At 43.7% G+C, this 22,986-nt stretch overlaps 1 protein-coding gene across 1 annotated transcript; it reads left to right on the plus strand.

The window, feature by feature from the left end:
• The first annotated feature begins 4,835 nt into the window (after nucleotides 1–4,835).
• LOC146188408 (uncharacterized) lies at nucleotides 4,836–21,671 on the plus strand. Its single transcript, XM_084603105.1, has 4 exons — nucleotides 4,836–5,109; nucleotides 8,061–8,183; nucleotides 12,297–12,393; nucleotides 21,512–21,671. The coding sequence occupies exons 1-4, from the start codon at nucleotides 4,935–4,937 to the stop codon at nucleotides 21,624–21,626; spliced, it is 510 nt and encodes a 169-aa protein (XP_084459231.1). The 5' UTR covers nucleotides 4,836–4,934; the 3' UTR covers nucleotides 21,627–21,671.
• Nucleotides 21,672–22,986: the final 1,315 nt, after the last annotated feature.

The following is a 22,986-nucleotide window of genomic DNA, read 5'->3' on the forward strand; positions in this document are numbered from 1 at the left end:
ATTGCTACGATGTGTACGAGAAATGTGGGAGATTTCTAAGAGCTATGCGATTTGTACAAGAATTCTATGAGGTCTCTTAGAGCGTCTACGATGTCTCGTAGAGTTGTACGAGGATTGTACGATGTCTCGTAGGGCGTCTACGGTGTCTCCTAGAGCGTGTACGATGTCTCGTAGGGTTGTACAAGGATTGTAGGATGTCTCGTACAGATGTACGAGGGCTCAAGCAGCTTGTAGAAGATCTCGTAGAGTTCACGTAAAAACCCCGCAGACGCCGTACGCGGTCTCGTAGAGCTCGTACGCTCCATTTAGGAGACATCATAACGCTCGCTTAAAATCACGATGCTCGTACAGCACCAGCACTCGATTTCGCAGTGCTCATTCAGGGTCCATGCGAGTTCAGTTGGCTCACTAAGCCTCCCCGTAAAAATTTAAACCAGTTATAGCATGGTTCCATTCGGCCCCACACTGACCCAATTAGATACAGCCATATATGAGCTCAAATGGGCACAAAATTACGACCAATTTGGCAGCTAACGGAATTACCCAAATGGTTTTGCAAACAATGGGCACTCCCAATTGTTCTCACGTTCATAATGATCATTTAGAATCCCAACTGGATTTTCCATATTATACAGGATTACAATTCATATATGTCCTATCCTATTGGATATTCAAATTGTTTTTGAAAATTTGAATTGGTCCCCGGGATTTCACATGGCACTTCATGGTATATATGTAGTTCTCAATTGGATGTTCTAGTTGGTTTGGAAGATATTCATAGGTGTATGTCCTCATCAGTTCAGTTCAGTTCAGTCGTTCAGTCGTGTCCGACTCTTCGTGACCCTATGGACCATGTCATGCCACGCTTTCCGGTCTCTCACTATCTTCCTAGCATCACATAACTTCATCTGCAGCGCCTCAAGGATGCCATCTAATCATCGCGTTCGCTGCCTACCCCTTCTCCGGTGACCCTCAACCTTTCCCAACATCAAATCTTTCTCCAGGGACTCCTCTCTTCTCATCAGATGACCAAAGTAGCTGAGCTTTAACTTTAGAATTTGAACCTCCAATGAGCATTCAGAATTTATGGTCGACGATATCGACTGATTTGATCTTCTGGCCGTCCAAGGAACTCTCAAGATTCTCCGCCAGCACCACAATTCAAACTAGTCAATTCAGTCCAACTCTCGCATCCATACATCACAACTGGAAAGACCATAGCACGAGTTATACAAATCTTGGTTGGCAGACTAATGTCTCTGCTCTTTACTAGGCAGTCAAGGCTAGCCATGGCTCTCTTTCCCAGAAGTAGGCGTCTCCTAATTTCATGGCTGCAGTCTCCTTCCGGTGTTACCTTGGAGCTCAAGAAGAGAAACTCTGCCACAGTTTCCACTTCTTGTCCCTCTATGCTCCAGGACTTGATGGGGCAAGACGCCATGATCTTTGTCTTTTTAATGTTCAGTTTAAGCCCAAACTTCTCACTCTCTTCTTGTACGCGCATCAGAAGTCTCTTAAGCTCCACTTCACTTTCTGCCATTTAAGTGGTATCATCCGCATGTATGTCCTCATATTTGACAGCTAAATAGAAAAGATCATTAAGAGAATTAAAGTTTGTGCCATAGTTTTACAGTTTATCACCGAGTTAGACAGTTGATACCAATTTCCTTCATCTGGTTGACAAACCATATTGTATTTACATGTTAATTCCTGAATAATCATTGGTATATATGCCATATATATTTCAAGTTTAATGCTTTCGTATATCTACATGGGTGTGCTGCTTACATTGAATGTAAAATATAGGAAATAGAATAGATATTTTTTAATAAATACAGAGTTCAGCATGAACATATCACGAAACAAAAATCTATCCGCAATATATATATCATGGCGTGAAAGAAATGTGGAACAAATAAGATGAACTAAGACAAGATTTGAGCATTGTAACTTAATTCATTGAACGCACATCAGTGGCATAACATGCAGAAGATCAAAGATTAATTATAATTATCAGTGCAAAATATAAGAAGAGAAAGTAGTTACACAAAGTTAAAATAATTTTGGAGCTTCAGCTAGTTTACTTCAATAATAGACGTGACAGCATCTTAAACATGAAGTGCATTTTCATTCCGCAAATTTTTAGATAATTTTTCTCGTTTAAGGTTATCTACTTTTCAAAATTATTACCAATGTAACAGCATTCACTAAATGCCCCACTAACACACCTTTGGCCCTACGTGCCTATAGACATTGCATGCAGAGGGCACACATGGGTTCGAGCTTTAGTATCAACGTATTTATTTTATTAAACTACTATTTTCTGAAATGCCCTCATTAGAAGAGCGCTTCCTTGATAATTGGCTTCATTTGCACCCTCCCTATTTTGTTAGCTTTATTTCACTGTGGGATGTTTGAAATTCTCACGCGAGGTCGTGTAACTGTGATGTCATGACCAATATGTCGACTAATCAGGATTTTTTTGGTATTTATTGTGCAGAATCTTTTCAGTCGAATGAGAACTGTTCACTTAAAGTTTTGTAAATGATGTTCCTGCTGCACACCTTGATTAGCACTGCCCTTCGTTCATTGTATCTGCCACTATGCTGTGTGCACAATGTTGATGTGTTGCCGATGCCATGTATACGATAGTCAAACTGGCAGTCAAAATCACCCTTATATTGTGTTTTGCATATGAATGGAGGTGACGCACTATAACTGCACAGCTTTACCACCGTCAGGCATCAGAAGTTTGTATGAAGAATTGGCTTCGAGTTTCATCTGTAGAAGGAAAAGTCAGTGTGATAGCAGAAATGTGAAAGCCAACTCCGGTACTGAACTTCACGAACTCATAATCCCTTGAAAAGACCACAGAAAGACAATTCTCAAACAACTGAACAGCACTAACAGATGGGATGGGAGAGAAGAAGACAACAATTCTTGTTCTTCTCTACATCACTCATTTGACTGATTATAAACAACCGGACTGACTCTCTTTTTCAGCACAAGGATATGCCGAGCAAAAAAGCTGCTACAGCCTTTTGAGTTTGGCTTGCACATCTACATCTATACGCCATTTTTAAGTTTCCTGAGACTATAACAAACCCTTGCTGAACTGAACTACTCTGAATTGAATCTTTCTGCTGCATAAATGACACTTGCAAATGCTGTCCGTCTCATTGTCAAATGAAAAAAAAAAAAGAAACGATTGAATCGGTGATCTTAGACTGATGAAAAGATGCAAAAGTCCTAGTACTTTATGAGGGGCGATACCAACAGTATATGTGTTGCATCTCGAAGCTATGCATACTGTACACATATATGCTGCAGCATAATATTGCAAGGAAATGTCTTTTAGATGGCATATTTTTCAGTGTCACTGTAGGCTGCGTCACGCGAGATGCGTAACCTATTGAAGAAAGCTGCACGTGCAACTCGTCCACAAATATATGCTGTGCAGTTTCCAACAGCAGTGCATAATTATTTATGCTGCATGGAACAAGCAGCTTGGCTGCTTTTTCTTTTTTACTGCATGTATGCTGTAGGCCACAGAGACAAGTTGAAATATTTGTATGGTCAGTTTCATTAGTGCTTAATTGAAGTAACGTGCACGCAAACAGGTGTAGGTAAAAACGACCCCGGAAAAAACGTCTCCGGAAGAAACGTCCCCTGAAGAAGCGGCAACTAGGAAAAAACGTCCCCAAGGTCAGAACCGGCCCTAAAAAAGATTTATTCCGGAACACACATGAAAAAAAACAAACAAACAAATTTTATGCCATTCTTTCTTGGCTTTAAGTTAAATGTAATCATCATATGGAACCTGCATCTTCTGGGGGCCAGAAATGTTTACAAGAACTGCGTAAATTAAAGCATGTCACTGTCACTGTATTACCGCTGCCATAATTTTTTTTTTGTCATGAATGCCCGCATCAATTCGATGTTCGCGGTCAATTCCAAGTCGACAGGTGAAACCGTTGTAATAAAGTTAACATGCATCATTCATCATTGCAGCTCGCCACGGGGAAACGCAGTCTACGTCCTATAGCGCAAGACTCCAGCCCCGTTCGGGGACATTTTTTCCTACTTCGCCAATAGGGACATTTTTTCCGGGGGCATTTGCTCCGGGGACGTTTTTTTCCGGGGACGTTTTTACCGGATCCCGGTAAGCTATTATTGACTGGCAAGCTATTTTTGCATGTGGCATATCTTGCCTGACTGCAGGCGCCATGCTTTCACAGAGCTGTTTTTGCTTTTGCTATACGCTAGAGCCATTAAAATTTCATCACCATTCAAGAGCTTAACACTGGTAGTAGTGATGCACACATCACAAAAGAAATTATCGCTCGCAGGTGACCAGTGGCACAGTGTGCGAGCACGATTCGGCGTTTGTTTCCAAACAAATCACTTGATCTTCCAATATAAACGCTCAACTAAAACAATGGCCACTGTCGCTGTTTATGATCAGGAGCTTTCGCAAGGAACTTGGCGATGCATTGGGCCAAAGCTCCGATTTGCTGAACCACCGCAACGCATTTCTTATCTGTCAACCCGACGTCCATGACAAGCACGCATAGTTTTTCCAGGATCGCAAAAAAAGAAGCGAAACTCACGGTGGTCTTTTCCGCCACCGCTAGCTTTCGCTAGCACCGCCACATTTCTGAATGCGCAAACTACAGGCGCGCATACACGACAAACATGTAGCGTTAGCGCGTAGACAATTGACATCGTGCTTGCCGCTGTTAGGCGAACAGCAAAGCCGTTGAAGTCGGCAACTTCCGAAACCGAAACAAGTCGAAACCAGCCGAAGCAGCCGAAGCTGTAGTGCTAGTCATAGCCATTGGTGGCGGCGTCGCGGCGTCGCGCTTTCTTTTGTGCTGCTGGCGGCGTCATGCTCTCGAGATTTACGAGGCACAGAGCGCAGCAAAATAGCTCGTGCGATGTGCAGAAGCGCCGTCAGGTTATGTGTACACCTGTGTACACCTGTGCAAAAAGCGTGCCGGCGTGCCCTACAGATAGTGCGTCTTTCTTTGTGCGCTTTCACCGGAAACACTACGCTGACGGCGGGACTATTGGAGGGCGGTCACCACCCGGGACACGTTTGGCATCTCAGATGTAAGTAAATTTCCTTCTGTCCTGCACATTCTTCTGAAAACAGCGCAGAACTGGTCATGCATGCCAACACAATGCTAGTTTGTTAGTTCGTAAACAACAAGACGCGTCCATAACAAACGGTTGTTTGGTTTTGACGAAGTAAGGGGGGGGGGAGGTTTAATGCGTTTGCAGTGCCTTGGAAAAGAGACAGTGTCATGGGCTGCACGATTGGAGTAGAATATGCCGTACAAATCATCATTCGTAAGCTCATTGCGGGGTGCATGATGCCGGTGCCGTACTGCGATTCAGCCTTCGGCAAGAATTTAGTATGGGCAACTTCGTTAAGTGCCTCGACCCGGTCCTTATGTTGTGCTGCAGTTGAAGCTCCGGCGCTTGTGCATTGAATTTACACGGACTGAATAAGCGGTAAAACCTACCTGCGTTACGACAGGGCTTGCTCATTATTCAAATGTCCCATAAATATTGCGGATTATGAGATAAGGAGCCGGCGAACACGCGACGGCAGTATGATTCAGCTGTAACCGTACTTAAAGCAACATTGTCGAGCCTTGGGTGCAAGTAGAAGGTAAAAAAAAGTTTTTTTAGCTATTTTGAATTTTTTCACCTGTATTGGCTTCACATTTTCTTTTGCATAATTTGTTTTGACTGAAGTAATCCACAAAAACTACAAAGTGCATATAAAGGACCGACACCAAACTCAGGCCTTCAGTCCAAAAATAGCAGTAAGGTGTAAAGTTAATTATGCATTCAACAGTACCAATAGTATTGATTTTCTTGTGTAATTATCTACAAATGAAGGAAAAAAATCTGAACTAATTGTGCTGGGATGCCCCATCGACATCTTTCCTGATATGAAATGTGAATCAAAATGTGTGCAGGTTTTTTTGTACTCAGTGTATGAAATTCATGTAGGTTTTAAATATAGGAGTGCATGCAGGATTCCAAGCAAAACAAGCCTTTGCTTAAGGTATTATTCCAGTGTGGTGTTTTTGTTTAAATTTATGCATGTTTTGTAGAAACAACTGTAAATGTTGATAAGGAAGTGGTTTCGGGGGGTGGCTGCTCCTGGCCCTACGGTGCTGTGATTGGTAGGTCACCGCAGCTTGCGGCGGGGGCTAGCCTGCCACTGGATTTGTATCTGTTGTAGGCAGTCTTTGTACCTACTACCGTTACAGTGGTGGACGACGGCTGTCGCGACATGCCTCTCTCCCACTTTTTCTTCTCTATTTTCTCTTCTGTCCGCACGAGGCAGTGGAGGTGGCTCAGCTACAGAGCCAGTAGTAGGCCCGTGCATTTTCGTTATCTTCTTCCTTTAGTTACAACAAGTGGGGGTGTGTCTGCATCTAGCTCATGAATGGCTACCACATTTATGAATCGTTTGGTGGCCGCATGCACTTCCATACATGGTTTGAACAGTCACGTTACATTCTGCAATTTACTTCATTTTACTTTTTGAATGGATGTGTTTCCACTTTTGAGTGCGTAGCCTTTCACAATTAATAATCGATCGGGTGAGTGTGTTTTGACATGATAAAAGGTTTGGCAGTTCGATAGCATTGGCCCGTCATGATGCACAAGCAGCAGACTGCTTGCTGCGCTGGTGCCAATATCTTCCTAGATATCACTTGATCATCGTGTCAGTGTTGAGATCATTTAATGGGAGTGTGCAGATAGCTATAATCCCACATTTTCTTCACTGGCTTGCAGGCAGGAACTTGTCAGCAAAGCAGCTTTAAAAAGGAAAGCTCACAAAAATTATTTCTCTAATTGGCTGTTAAACCTGGGAAAAATTATTGTATAACTAGACTGCTCACTCACCATGTCAACTTTAGCAAAAAAAAAAAAAAAGTTTGGATAATAGAGGCAGTTGCACTGCAGTCCTGATAAATATGTTGAAGTTGTTGAAAATGAATCCCAGCTAGATCTGCTAGAGAGCAAGTAAAGTTGAAAGATGGAAACATGACACTTGACTGAATTCTCTTGTGAAAATTTATATATCTGGTCCGACTCTGCACATTCTTCCGAGTTGACGTAGTGGGAGCTAGTGATCAACTTTTGCCTTTCTTGGTGCACTGCTTGTGTGTAACCCGAGTTGGGGTGGAACATTGCACGTTCAGAGGTTGGTAGGGAAGCAAACTTGGTGGCAATGGGAAGGCTATGAACAATATGAGGATGATAGGCTGCCTTTAGACTGACTGGCTTGCATTTCTCGGTGTGTTTTGTATGTGCGAATGTTCCATAAGCTGCCACATATGTCTTGGATTTGATGTTGAGGTGACTGGAATGATCAAAAACTCAATGTTATGATCGAAGTCCTCAGAACATGCTGTGATTTTACTCCTGGATTAAGTTGCAGACATTGTTTGCTGGGCATACATACTTTTGAGAGGAAATCCAGTAGATGAAGGTACGAACAGAGTGCTTGCTTATTATTCCAACGTAACTGCCCAAACAACGTCACCATTTTCTGGAAACAGATTGTTCAAGCTTCCAGCCTTCCGGTTGTTCACTCGTGCAATACAGTGGAGCGCATTTACGCCTTGGCACATGGCAGGCTCAGGGGCTTGTTCATCGCTACTGTACTAAGTTAGACCTCAAGTGGACTCGAAATGCCTTTTTCCATTGCCATGAAGTAGGGTTTAAAAGAAGGTTTGATGACGGACATACTGTTTGCTCTGTTAGCAAGTAACGAAGAGTTAGCATAACATTTGTTACAATTTACACTATCTGGCACCTCTTGATGTGTGTTGTGTCTGCTACGTCACTGAATCCTTTGTGTGAGATCGGAGGTCCCTGCAGGATCACAGACTTTTATTATGCTACTTAAATGATGAGCAGATCGAGGTGGTAGATAGTAAAACTCTGTTAATGGTGAATTCCAACAACAGACTGTGGTCACTTACAGAACATTCTTTTCTGCTCATTTTGGACCAACTGTATTCCAAATGCAGATCCGGAACACAGGTTTCATCTTCCAAATACAGATGGGGAGCGATTGCTGAGCCAAGATCGCTCCATGGAGCAGTCTGGATTGCTCTGCCGAAATCAACAGGACCGGCTGGAAGTTTACTTGAGTATGTGTTCAGCTGCACCTACCATTTCCAGTAGATTGTCTCTGCTGCGCTGGCTGTGCCCTCTGCAATAATGGACTATTGGTACTTGCCGCTGCTATGAATGCAAATTGCTGTCATGAACTAAAGCTCACTTTTGAGGACAGCAAGTCTGAGAGCAGCAGTATTCTGCAATAATCTTTTTTAAAGACCTCTGCTCAGAATGCGACTGGAAAACTACGTGCAGAAACAATCTTTGTGTGCTATTTGTGAACTCGAAGCCATTCCTCAACTCTGAAACAGTGAAAACAATGATCTGAGTCTTTGTTTTATTTGAGAATAGTGCCAAAGAAATCTTACCGTGCTTGCCCACACTCGACTATCTGAAAGAATGGCATAAACTGTTGAGGTCAACACCATTCTAAGGAGTAGCAGGAGAAATGCAGACCTATTACAGGTTTAAAACAGACGGCATGTGTACACGAAGCACAGGCTAGCACACAGAATGACTGGCAATTCCTCTGTCAGTCCATGGGCACTACCTACTTGCGCTAGCATGAGTTCCAAACACAGTTGGGACACAATCTGTGCTGGATGCAGGTGCTCTGTTGTGGAGCGGGCAATCAACTTAAGTTCTGGGATTGTAATTCACTATGTACGGAGGAAAAGCAAGTGAACATCTCTCTGCTGGCATATGTCACATTGCCTGCTGCCATCGCTTTTGGTTTTAATATGTGCTAGTGACAGGAATGCTCACAGCACGAGTGGGAGTGGAGACACTGATCTGCGCCATTATGGAAATGCCAAGATGTTAGCATGGGCAAACATCTCTGCATCGCCACGAAGGTTGCTAAGGCTCAGCTCTATGTACGAGCAAGCGAGTACAATGCGGGCATATGTCAGACAGCTCGTTAACTATGGGCCTATAGCAACAGCTGCCATACCTTTAATGAGAACTCTCGACTAAAAAGGCACAATTTTACAAAGAGCAAAATGATGATAATGACATTTTTTTTTCATTTAACAAAGCAGGTGGTCAGAGTGAAGAACTCATGCCACAACTGTTAATATGCCTCTACTGCCCCATTTGTAAAGCAAGCAGATTGAAGTTCTCGAATGAGCATGTTTACAGTCGTGAGCAGCTCTGTTAGATGTGTGTCCATAGGGTGGCACATTGTTTCATTGTTCAAAAGGATACTAAATAATGGGTGGTTTGGAACTTAAAGGGGAAAGAACAGAGAAGCTGGCTGTATTTTTGTTTTGTTTTTTCCTAAAAAAAAGAAGCTGGCTCTAGATGCAGAAATACTGTGAATGGTGAGAGGTGAACAGGTGCCAAGCAGTCGTGAACTGCACCTGGACTTTGCAAGGAGCCTCATGCTACTCATGAGCCACAGCTTGGCCATACCTAGCTTATATAAGCTTGGCTTGTACAAAACATGCCTGCAAATGTAACCCTGCCTCAAGGCTGCCTACACCCTACTGTGGCAGCTTCAGCATTTAGAACATTTGACTAGTGAGCTGGGTGACGCGGGCTTGGTCTTAGCTGGGGTGGTTATATTTCGATGGTGGAAAAATGCTAGGTGCCCATGTGCTTTATAGTGTCAGTGCACATTAAAGAAGCGTAGATGGTTGAAATTATCCAGAGCTATCTACAATGGCTGACCCTCGAAGTCAAAGTTTCTTTGGCATGTTTAACCCCATGATCAAATCAAGGCTGCCTGCTGTTAGCATTAGTAGAGTACCTTCGCAATGCCACAAAGTCTGCCCCTCACCACACTCCTAAATTTCGTTGTTTGCAACTCTACTCAGGTTACTTAGTTTGATGACCGCTTTTCCTGAAACAGTAGCAGTTGATGAAAAGAAGTGTAAAAGCATATCTCACACCCATGCACTGAACTCAGAGAAAGGTGCTGATTTGGTCATATTTTTTTTTCATGAGAATTTGGTCAGTGTCATAATATGACCCTTGGAAAGTCATATCTGCTTAAATGTTCATGTGACAATCTGGGTAGCTTTTATAGAGGGCTTGGATATGATATCATAAGTGCTATGATGGTGAACTGTGCTTAGTGTCTGCAGTACCTTCATGATGAAGATGGTGAATGCAAATTAGACAGATTTTTGCTCTACGTTTGGTTCACCAGTGGGTGCCTACTGAGTCGTCAGTGCAAGCTATCCATAGGTTCACTTTATTCATCCAATTTACATAGCTGTGGAGTTCTCATAATAGCAGAAGTATCATATTATGGGTCAATAAATTCTTTATTTTTAAATATAAGATAAGTAAATACGCTGTCAGCAACCTTAGAGTGCAGCGTGCTCTTTACCTGTATTACCTGTTTATCATGGATAGAATAATGGTGCTGTACTCCTGTGCTGCTTTCAATGTTCAGTTCTACACGGTAGCACATCACTATACTCAAGGTTAAATGTCTGGCTATGCAGCTGAAGCTAGGCAAGAAAGTGAAGGCAACATACCTCTATTCCCTTGCCATGTAGAGTGGGTTACTTCAGCGCTAGTGACCTTGCATTAACTCTCCAACTTTCTCCCTTCACTTCAAGCCTGCACATGCGTAGCCCAAATAGTGAGCAAACCACTCTCCTCTGCAAAGAGACTAAAACTTGTCTCCTTTCTTTTCGTACCTTGGCTGCATAGCCCACAACATGTCTCCGTGTATAGCAAGATTCAATGCCATGTTTCCTCTTACTGTCGGAGCACCCTCTGCTTCTGCTGTACCACCCTTGCAGCAGCCCAGTGTTTTGTTTACCACAGAAATTCATGTCTGTGCAAGCTGCACTGGCATGGAGAGGTGCATTTCTGAGCCAACTTTCATGATTTATGATGATGCTCTCTTTGATTGCCTTTAAGTTGTATCAAACCTGGTCATGTGTGTTGGTCAGTACCAAATGAAGTAAATTTCTTTGACTAACATAATTGAGAAGGATGGCAATTTGCACGAGCTGGTAAGGCATCATCTTGAAAGTAGCAGCACGAAAAAACAAGGATGTGAAAGGAGGCAAGCCGGCAATAACTCGCAACTAAATTTTATTGACGCAAACATGAAACGCCGCAAACTGCTCAGTCACTGATAAGCAGGCAGCAAAACATGAATCACTAAAATATCCGAACGGTTCCATTTATGTAGATATAGGTAGAGGTACCAACTTGGCTGTGCATTGTAAAGAATGCACTGGTTGCTTTCAGTTTCTTTCAGCTGCGCGCATTCTGGCTATCATCCATTTCAAATCAGCCGGAAAATCATTGAAGCTGAAAGCATTTCACGACTAGGTAATGAATGTGCTAGTGAGCCGTCCATCGTGTTAACATACAGTGAGTTGGGATATCTAGATTAGGGAAGTGCTCTTAAATTTTAGTGACTCAGGTTTTGCTTTCTGCTTATAAGTGATTGAGTGGTTTGCATTGTTGCTTGACTCCTTTATATGTTGCAAGTTAGCGCCTGTCTTGTCTCCTTTCACAGCCTTGTTTTTTGGGGCTGCTTGTTTCAAGATAAAATACAATTTCTGCTACTTAGGTCATAAAATGAATTCTAATGAAGTTCCACATCTCTTAGAAAAGTAGTATTGTAGTTGCAGGCATGTATTAAGGCCCTGCACTACAAATTAAGAGGCTCACTCGATATAAAGCATAAAGGGAAAGCTTGCCTGATCTTGGCCCTAGTGGGCATTAGTGGATTATGGATAGGTTGATGTTAAAATGTACTTGCAGTTAAAATCAAGTAAATGCTTTATTTGTAACTAGGGGCACTGTGATGCCTGACCTGTTCTTTTGCCAGGCTGGCGACAAGATGGAGTGAAAGGATTTATTTCAGTGTTGGTATGTCTCGGGTGATGTCAACATTTCTTCTCTGGCTTTATAGGCAGTTGCCCTTCAACGAATTCAATCCTAAAGTGAAAGTTTGAATTCAAAAAAATATTAATTTAGGATTACTTAACAGGCAGAGGCGAATTCATACAGTGACTTACACCAGCATGCCACGCATCATTTCAAGAAAAAAAAAACAGTATTGTGGTGTTCCTATTCTATGCCTTTATTTCTTGCTCACAAAGCCTCTGCATGTAGGTCTTGCACTATATTACGCTTTAATTTGTTGGTTCATGGTACTTTTTACCTTACAGCAAGCTCCATGTGGCTTCAAAGCAATGGCTTCTTCAAGCTCTACAATACCCTTTGTCAGAATCGCACAGTGCTATGGTGGGCAAGTAGGACATTGATGTAAGTGCTGAAGACATTTTTTAGCATGTGTAGTTTCTTATCTGCCTAACCTACTATTGCATTTGTGACTCCTTATGTTTATTTTGAGGTTCAGGTTTCTTCAGTGTTTTCTTTGATTGCTGCCGTTGCAAACCACCAAATGCCATGGCTGGCTATGGTATTTGGCTGCTGAGCCTGAGAATATGGAATGGAATGGTGCCTGGGGCCTGTCGATACAGGCAATATGCAAATTTGCCTACATGTTGGGCAGTGCCAGTGCACAGTTTAAAGAACTTTTTGTGGAAGAAGGAGGGCTCTGGAAATTAGCCCAGAAGCCCTCTTTCATGATGTCTCTCATAGGTCATGTTCAGCTTTAGGGTAATAAAAGGACATTGAGGACAAGCTGAAGCTGGCTTGTGTTATACATTTCTGCATTCTATTCACTAAAATGCTATTTTACAGAAAATGCAAGTTTCTTTTTAAGGTAGGAAAAGCCAGAAGTTTTGAAACAAATGTCATTACCAGCTGACTTTATAAGATGTGAGAATAGTACACCTTGAAGTGAAGGCTCATGCACCTTCACTGTGGCTGCTGCAGTTGTTGGGCTAGTTATATTCCTCTGACTGCAAGATAAATTAGCAGAAAACAGTAGTGGCAGTGCAGTCGATATAGGTTTCAGTGGTCTTGACATTGCACTGCTTTCACATAAGTACTACCATCTTTCATTTGAAAATGATTGACAGTATTCTGAGTAGTGGCAGGCCCGCCACATGTGATCAGAGTTCTTGAGTGCATACTGGTTGCAGATTTTCACCATACCGCCATGGCTGGGATTCCACGTACCGGGATGCCAGTAGCACTGCGGCAACTGAAAAGGAAGTGGTTGAGCGCTTAATTGGATGGGAAAATTCAGTGTTATCTGTACTTTTAAGTGTTAAGCTGATGTAATTTGTGCATGTGGAATCATGTGAAGCAGTTATTACTTCTCGGCTAGCTGTATTGGCGGCGGAGGTACTGCAAACTACTGAGGAAAGTGTTGCTGGCTTCTGTCCTCATTGAAATGGAGCGGCTGATGATAACAAATGTGGCAAGAAACAGGTGGCCTTGCTTCCACCTTGAAATATGTGCGTGTTTGTGAAAAGCATTGTTTTGAGGCTTAAAGGTAACCGATACCATATCCCTTCCATGGAGAGTAGACCAAAGCACATCCTCATGATTTGTGAGTGAGGAGGGAGAACTCACAAGTTTCAGCAAATGTAAATGGCGGTATGGGGTTGTTCCGGCAGAATACTTCTGCAGTGCTTCTCTCCTCAGTGAAAACCCCTTCAATGTGGCGGCAAAACCTGTTTTGGGGGCAGAAATAGGGTGCTGCCGGGAGACATCTCTTGTGACAATGACCACATCCATTACCTGCTCCACTCTGCCTTGGTTTGCTCTCTCTATTAAAGGGATTAAGCGCTTAAGAGCACCTTAACCTTACAGGTACCATTCATAACCTCCCTCCCTTCCCTTCCGGTTTTCAATAGAGAAGGCATGCTCCTCCCAAGATTCGTGCATAACATGAGACTTAATACAGAAATATTCAGCATTGCACCCAACTTCTGCCGCAACGGGGATTGGGAGAATATTTTTGCAGGTTGTCAGTGCACAATCACAAAATACTTCGTTGACATAGCCTACTATATGTCACCTACACATTACTCGTGGAGTTTTTCTTCTTTTTTTTCTTGAGAGAAAAGCGCTGCTCAGTCAAAAGACACGATGCGGGGGAATGTGGAGTGAGCACTGATTCTGTGTGTTCGCAATTTTTGCTTAGCTTTCATTCTTTTTCTTCCGGTGGTTTGGCAGGGTTGCTGATATTCGAGCGACACAAGAACTGAGTCATGAGTCTGCTTCTTCGCAGTGGGATCGTGCGTTTGTTTTCCTCATTGTAATGAAAATGTGCAAGAGTACTGACCCTATGTGGGGCTGCGAACATATTTATAGTGCATGAGTTATTTGCACACATGCACACCACACACTTGCAGTTTTGTAGTGGCGAAAAGAAATAGCTCTCAAGACTAAGAGCATCTTCTAAGGGCACATAAATGTTGATGTTTGAAATTAAGCTGTGAATTTATACAGGATGTGGCTTAGTTCATGAACAAACAATTTTTTAGCACTATAGTTGTTTCAGGTAACGGGTTTAACTTGAGGTACAAAGGTGGCCGATTGAGCCCTGTGCTCTAACACACTGTGCACAGAAGCAGTTACATCTTTAGTGCTCCCTATCTTCTGCTCAGGCAAAAGCAACCCATACCTTGTTGACACAAAAGTGACGTGTCTATATTATTCCTGCATATCCTGCGTGGCGTTTTTTTTTCCTTTTTCCTTCTACTGGGAGGGAGTGAGAAAAGGGCTGCAAGGTCTTTCTCGCCTATGCGGGAAGGACGAAAGAGTGCTGGGAGGTTGCCTGTCAAAGTGCTTTAAAACGAGTGACTGCTTCAAGCTGCCCGGGGCGCTCTAAATTGTGGGTGGGTGGGAAGGGGGAGTGGAGGTAGTGGGAGGGGGCTCTAGCTGTTCTCCGAGGTAAGCGCACAGCAGCATGAATGCTTCTTCCTTTTTTTTTACTTAGCAGTGCGGAGAGGATAAAAAAATGGGGGGGGGCTGCAGGTGGCGCTGTTTCAAACGAGAGAGACCACCTGGAGCTGCCCTTGGCAAAGCACAGAGCAGTATGCACGCTTGCTCCTTTTTTTCCGTAGCAGTGAGGTGTGCGCTGTGATAGCCTGAGTGGCAGTGGAGGGAGCACTGAAGGTTTGGCTGCTTCTGTGCCCGTGCACTGGGGCAGGTTTTGTACCTTAAGGTAAGCCCGCTATGTGATACAAGCCTGAATCACTTTGGGGCATTAAACCCCATAAACCAAACCTTATGTGAAACATCTTGTATATTTTTTCATGGCTTAATCCAAATATCAATGTTTACGCACCGTTTAGAAGATACTCTGTCTTGACAGAATAATTTTTTGCGCCACTACAAAACTGCATGTGTATGGGCGTGTTCGCAAATAACTCAAGCTCTGGCACTGAATATATGCAGCCCCACATATGGCAAGTACCCTTGCACATATTCATTACACTGCGGAGAGCAAACGCACCATCCCGGTGACATGATGCGAAAAAGCCGACTCAACTCCAGAGTCCCCGCTTCGCTTTGCATACCAGCTGCCCCACTAAACTATCGAAAGAAACAGAACGAAAGCAAAAAATTGCAAACGCACAGAATCAGTGCTGACTACACTCCCGCGCATCTCGTCTTGACTGAGCAGTGTGCATCTGTTACAAAAAAAATCTAGGAGATACATATATGTGTCATATAGGCTAAGTCATCCATGTGTGACGTGACTGTGCACCCAGGACCTGCAAAAATATTTTCCCACAGAAATCGCGCTGTGCAGGATAGCTGATACTCTGAGTTTTGCAAAGTGTCTTTGTAGATAATTGTGCCCCCATTTTCACCCTGGTCAGTTCAAGGAGCAAGAGGCACGTAGGAGCACAATTACCTATTATAATCTGTATGATCCTGAATGGGCCAGGGCTCCTGTGCCATTCGCAGGGCAGCGTACAGCTTGTGAGATTGAGTATCATGACAGGAAATTGGCACTTCACAAAAAAATACTTTCACTTGAACTTCAACTCCATGCAGCCCTCAATGCCTTCTTTTTATTTGTTGGCAGTTAGGTGACCTTGAGGGCTCATCGACTGCCACTCAACTTGTAAACACGGAACATTATATCATTTGCTCGCTATTTGTGCTTTGTTCTGCGAGTTTATCCAGCTTTTCACAAAAGTGGATGCAGTGAGTATGCACAGATCTTTTCTGTGAAGCATTGGCTGAGTGACGGCCCAGGTCAACCCTGTTCAACCCAGAACTTCTGGCATATTGTTTCGTGGTATAGCTTTGGCTACCCTCCTGACATCCCAGCTTTTGACACCAAGTATGCATAACCATGGCCTATCACAAACTGCAATGCTGTAATTGGTCATCACATACTTCTGTGGTGCTGCACATTTCAAATTGTCACTATATGGGAGCAATGTTTTAGAACCTACTTATGCAGAGCTATGATACACATTTGAAGACTAAGCAAGTTTGCTCTGCATGGTGACTTCCAGAGACAGGGACACACTTGTGGGGAAAGGCATGTTGCGTACATACCTTCCAACCCTTTGATTTTCCAGAAAACCAGATTTTTGACCGAACTTTCTGATTGCACGATCCCTGCCCTAAATGTTCCGATAAGGGGCTTCTGCCTGCAAAGAATGGCTTTTGCAAAACCGGCACTGAGGAATCAGCAGCCACGTCTTAATTGCCAGCATCTCCATCAGAGGCCCCACTACCATTGGCACCATTGGCTAAGCAGGAAATCAATCAAAGCAGACTTTAGCTGAGCGAGAGTAGGTGTGGCTGGCCACACACACATTTGGTGTACTGCGTTTCTTGTAGGCAGCGGTGCGCAGCTAATGCAGCCACAGTAGATATAGATGCTTTGCTGGCTTCGCTTTCGATCTGAGCTAAGGGCAGCTGCTCGGTGCACTTCACGTTAAAGGGTTTTTCCAAATGTCACACCATCTGATCCTCCTGTATTGAGCTCAGCCGCATGCCTCATCTTACCAAGCTGCTCTATGCACAACAATGGCGGGATTGTTTTTCTTTCAGAACCATCACAGCCAACAACGGTCGCAGACGACATTACGTGTAAAAAGGCTAGTAATGGTTTTGCATTAAAGACTTACAGCACTCCGATGGTGCTGAGAGAAAACTGTGGTGGTGGGCACGCAGATCAGTTTTGCTTTAGCTATGGAGACGTAGCGAGAACACTCGGTGACGGCCTGTAGATATCTCGGCGTACTCCTTTAGACATGTATTGCACGCTTGCTGCTGCATGTTTGTATGCTCAGGATGTTTAGATTAGGACTCATCGGACACTGCCTGAAAGTGGCAGCCCCCCCCCCCCATCCCCCTTTCGGACATTGAAGCATCAAACATGGCCTCTTCATCACCCCCTATTGGGCAGTCTTCCCATTTTTGGTCTTAACACATACGTATAAAGGAAGCTGGGGGCCCACTAGCAGCACAGCTGAGCCTTTGGAACAATGTGAACATTTGTGCTAGAGGCATCAATGGCTTAGTTGTCATATCAGGGTAGTACAGACGTCTTCAGACTCGCGGTGCTGTCTAAGTGGCTGGTTCACTCGTTTTGTGGAGACACATTCACGGTAGGCAGAAGGCATGGCTTTTCAAGCACAGTGACCATTGTGGCTCCCAGCTTTGTTTGTAAACCAATCATGGAGTTCAATTTGTTTGTTTGGGTGCGTACGTTGCAAAGCAGCATGCATGTTTTCTTCCCTTGCCCCTGAGTCCTGCAAGGTCAAAGAGCAAGTGTAGCAGCAACTTCCAACCAAACCTTAATAAACAAATTTGGTCACTAAATTTCACATTTCTCAATGCATATGTCATGTTCTACATGAACTGTATCACAGCAGCAGTAAGATTACCTTACATTAAAGTGTTTTCAGCTGTTTTTCACAGCTGCCTTTTCATGCATCCTGCGAAACATGTTCTGCTAGCCTGTGAATATTGAGGTTGCTTCTGAACGTTCAGAGGACTTGACATTAGGGCATGAGTCTGTTATGCCTGTGGAATAGTTTTTAATTGCCCTTGGGGTCGAATTCACAAACATGTCACCACTTGACCCTACCTCAGTTCTATAAAGTGAAGAAAACAGTCTTCTCTACTCAAGGTTCAGTTGAGATTCTTGAATGCTTTTCAGCATTTCCTATGACTTCGTATCCTCTAGAAATATCCCTCCACTCTAGGCAGCACACATGGCATACAGGGACAAGACAAAGGCCAAAATTTGGCCTGGGAAGTACATGCCACTACGTGTAACCTGGTCATTTTCTAATGTCAAGTCGTTCTGAACAACATCAACAAGCTGCCTCAAGAGTCGCAGCCTAATAGGTTGCGGCAGCCGCTTTTTGATGGCGACGAAAAGTAAGGCACCCGTTTGCTATGCAACATCAGTGCACATTAAAGAACCCCAGGTGATTAGAATTTCTGGAGCACTCCACTACAGCATCTCTGATAGCCCGAGTTGCTTTATTGCATAAAAAAAAGTCCCAGCCTAGTAAAACTGCTCTGTTGTGGCCGATGAAAGACACAAACGCAGGCAGCCGGGAATGGAGGTGAGTTTTATTCACCAACGCCTCGGCCTATATAGCCCCTGTTTTGCGCAAAATCAGATGTCAGTTTAGGCGCATCCGCAAGACAAGGGCTATATAAGCAAAGGCATTCGTGAATAAAACTCACGTTCCTGGCTGCCTGCGTTTCTGTCTTTCTTTGGCCACAACAGAACAAAAACTGCATGAACAAGGCAACTATGAAAAATGGCTGAAAACAATTCACGTCTGGCAACATTTTCTCTCATTGACATAAAGCTTGTGTAGAACAGGATTTAGGCATTGAGAACTGCTAAAATTGCTGTGAAGTCTAGCGACCTAGTTGCGTGTTTGCACTCGGAGTGCTCGGCAGTGAGCGTGAGCACATGTAAGGTTCAAAGAAGCATGTTGCAGCGCATGCACCCCAGCCAACAAATTTGACTTTTCAGAATCAAATGCCGCTTGTTTCCAAGCAAGCTAGGAGCTGTAATTGTAAATGTACTTGACTGCGAATATCCCTGAGCCACTCTGAAGACAGAATTGACCCCCCATCCCCACAGCACCATGCGTCTAAAGACATTATGTACCGAGGCAATCAGCAAGCCATCGATGTGTGCAGCACAGGTGTTCCATGGCACAACTGCACCTCCGGTACCTCCCTCTTCCTATTTACAATATGCCAGTCCCTACATTTGCACCACGGTTCACAGTGGTTCATAGAAACCCCTGCACATGCTTTGCTTGCTGTTAGCCGTCAAATGCTTGCTGCAATTTGGCACTCGGCACGCTCTGAAATGTTGCTGAGGCATTCGGTGACAGCTTGAAATATGCCTATACTACAGCAGTATAATGCGGTGATCAACTACAGCATTAAAAGCTGCATCTGACAACAGCTATCCATGCTCATCGTTAGCTGCATGGACTTCGGGAGACTTGTCTTGGTCGTTCTTGAAACAATGTTTCAGTATTTTCGAGTCAGATTGAGGTTCCCACTGAGCCAATCCTTCAAAGAGTGGGTCTGTGAATCTTATTGTATCCGCTTTAATGAAAGGCTTTGTATGCAGTAGAATGAAGTCCGCACAGCGTGTGAACGCTACAATGCCTCATGTTTGCAAGTGGAGGTCGAAGTGGCCCTATATTAGTGGCATTGCCACTTTGAAATTCGTGAGGAAACTTTAGTTTTCTAATGCACTCGAGGAGCGATTAAAGTAAAGCTTCATTTCTAAAAAAAAATGCCTCGAGGATCGCTGGGAGTAAAGGTTTCAGTCAAGGTCTCCATGCATTCTTTCCACATGGTATTTATCAAGAAGACTTTGTTGGAAGGAACGCTCGGAGGCTGTCATGAATTGTAACCAAGCCTTGAGTAGAGGAACAGCTGTCTCCTTCACTCTGGAGCAGATGTAGAAGGTTGAGTCGAGGTGCATCTTCATATCATCGTATATGTAGGATTGCATAATCTTTCAGGTTTGGTTTTATTCTTTAGCCGTGTATGCTGAGCCATATCCAAGAGTGCACACTTCTACTTCTCGAAGGCCGTTTAAATCTCCAGTTTTGCACTGCTCTCTTGACTTTGTAGTTATTGTAGCTTTTCATGAAGCGGTGTTCAAATGTCATTGGTCGATAGGTGAAGAAAAGAAGCCAACAGTCGGCGAGGCCAAGTAAAGCACTGGGGATTGTACTTTGGGTGTTTTTTTTTAATTTTTAGTTTGGTAATCACACAAATTAGTAATGTAATCTGTTTAGGGGAAAGATAAACACAAAGTAGAAGGAAAAGCAACATGCCGATGGTGGGGACCGAACCCACGACCTCCGAACATCGCGTCTGGTGCTCTTCCAACTGAGCTACATCGGCCGCTGTTCCACCTGCTACTTTCTGGGGTATTAATGTTGTCTCTATATGAACCTTGAGAGTGTCCACCAGCGCCACCCTCAACCATAGAGATGGACGTGGACGTGGAGATTAGGGTACTCGTCTTTTTTTTTACTTTGGTAATTACACAAATTAGTAATGTAATCTGTTTAGGGGAAAGATAAACACAAAGTAGAAGGAAAAACAACGTGATGATGGTGGGGACCAAACCCACAAAGTACAATCCCCAGTGCTTTCCTTGGCCTCGCCGACTGTTGGCTTCTTTTTTTCATGTATTATAACGAGTACCCTCATTTCCCCTTCATTTATCTGCTTGTAGCCTACAAGGGTCTCGGTTCTGGAAGTCTTGAAGCCGAAGGTAGCATAAGAGGGTTCTAGCACAGCTTTCACCCTCGCTCTTGATCACGTTCCATGTGACACTGGCGGTAACACAGGACATTCCACGTCCACCGCTATGGTTGAGGGCAGCGCTGGTGAACACTCTCAAGGTTCGTATAGAGACAACATTACAACGTAAGAAAGTAGCAGGTGGAACAGCGGCCGATGTAGCTCAGTGGAAGAGCACCGGACGAGATATTCTAAGGTCGTGGGTTCGGTCCCCACCATCGGCATATTGTTTTTCCTTCTACTTTGTGTTTATCTTTCCCCTAAACAGATTACATTACTAATTTGTGTGATTACCGAAGCAAAAATTAAAAAAAAAACAAAAAAACAAAGTACAATCCCTAGTGCTTTCCTTGGCCTCGCCGACTGTTGGCTTCTTTTCTTCATGTATTATAACGAATACCCTCATTTCCCCTTCATTTATCTGATTGATTGATAGGATATGGTTCGGAGGCCCTTGAAATATCTGTTCGACTGAGGTATTAGATTTTGTGGTGGTCTGATGCTGAACAGTCTGTATGCTCGTGTCAGTTCCTCAGATTTCTGTAGTTCAGAATCGAACTTTTTGAATTGAATTGTTATCCAATAATAGTATAGCACCTACTTGTCCTTTTCCCAAAATGTTTGGAAAGACATGAGCTGAATTTTTGGATCTGAGATATAGTCCTGCTTTTTTTGCATTTTGCAGACGTCGCACAGTGAAAACCTGTATCCAAGCCCGAACCCAACAGGTCAAGAGCAGCAGAACAAGGGAACCTATATCCAAGCTTCAACCTGGTGGACCGAAAGCAGATGTTTTGTGACCACGGTGTGTCAGCCATGTTGAGACATGGCATGAATAAAGCCAATCCAGGTGACCACATGTGTCTTTTCCAAGCATGCATGCTTACACATGAGGCATATCTCATGGAGGGCATCATTTCTGCAAAACATTTTGTCACAACTGCAGCAAACACTGATTGAGGCCTTGCACAATGCCTAAAGATGGGATATTAGTATTATGCGCAACACAAACATCAGTGGTGTAGGAGCCTTGCAACCATGCAGAGTATCACTATAGCATGGTAGCATTCCTATGTCAATGTCTCTCGTCCTCTAAGATCACACTGCTGTTTTGCATCTTTCGAGTCCTGAGTCTCGAACAATCCTCACGCTGTGTGCGGGTCGGTAACCACGCACAGGTTTTTGCATGCCGTACCTTTTGAAGCGAAAGCTTGTCTACGCGTATCAGACTGCAGCTTCGCGTGGCTTCACATAGCCTAGTTCTGCACATGCGTGTGACGTCACAGCCAAGGCCAGCTGTGCAGCCTCCTCGCCAAGCTCTGCCAGCATTGCCTAGCAATGCTTAAGAGGTGTGCGACTCCTCCTAAAAAAAAAAAAAAAAATTGTCTCCCAGGAATTTAACCTCCATCCCTTGGATCCCGAGCCAAGCGCTTTACCACTCTGCCACCCCCAGATCGTTAAACGCTGTTCATAATTCCGCTTGTCTACTGTGATCCAATGGCTTGGCGCCACATTTGAATGTATCAAATACTAAAATATAGTTAAGTCAGTCAATTAGGGTGCGGCAGAGATGTATCAAATACATGTTAATTAAACCAGTCAAGCTGACGTCACACTACCTGAAGTCGAGCCAAAAAAAGGGTATTGGGCGTGCAATTTGAAAGTACCAAACACTAAAATTGTCAAGTCAGTCAATTAGGGTGACGTCAAGGATGTGACACGCAACCGGAAGTAGAGCCGGAAAGGGGCATAGGAGGGTTTTGGCACGCAATTTGAAAGTACCAAAGACTAAAATGGGTAAACAAGAAGTGAATTAAGCAACCAACAGCAGCATCCGTGCTTTCATATTACTCCAATGCAGATTCTGCACTGCTCTAATTTTTTACACACCTGTTATGCAACAGTACTACGATAAATATTTTCAAAACATATTGATGCAAATACAAGAATTGTAACGCAGACTGAAGAGTCTCCAAACATAAATTGTGTGACATTACACTCCTGCTACATATTAAGGTTTGCACTTGATCGACGATGTCAAATACATGACAAGAAAGCGCCACTTCCCAATTCAACCTGTGAAGGGGACGGCAAATCAGGTGGTGATAAACTGATTAAATTTTGGCATGCAGCAGACCTCAAGGAGCAGAAGAAAATAGG

This window comes from Amblyomma maculatum, chromosome 5 (assembly GCF_055883805.1).
Source record: "Amblyomma maculatum isolate TAMU_Amacu chromosome 5, ASM5588380v1, whole genome shotgun sequence".
NCBI classification, from domain to species: domain Eukaryota; kingdom Metazoa; phylum Arthropoda; class Arachnida; order Ixodida; family Ixodidae; genus Amblyomma; species Amblyomma maculatum.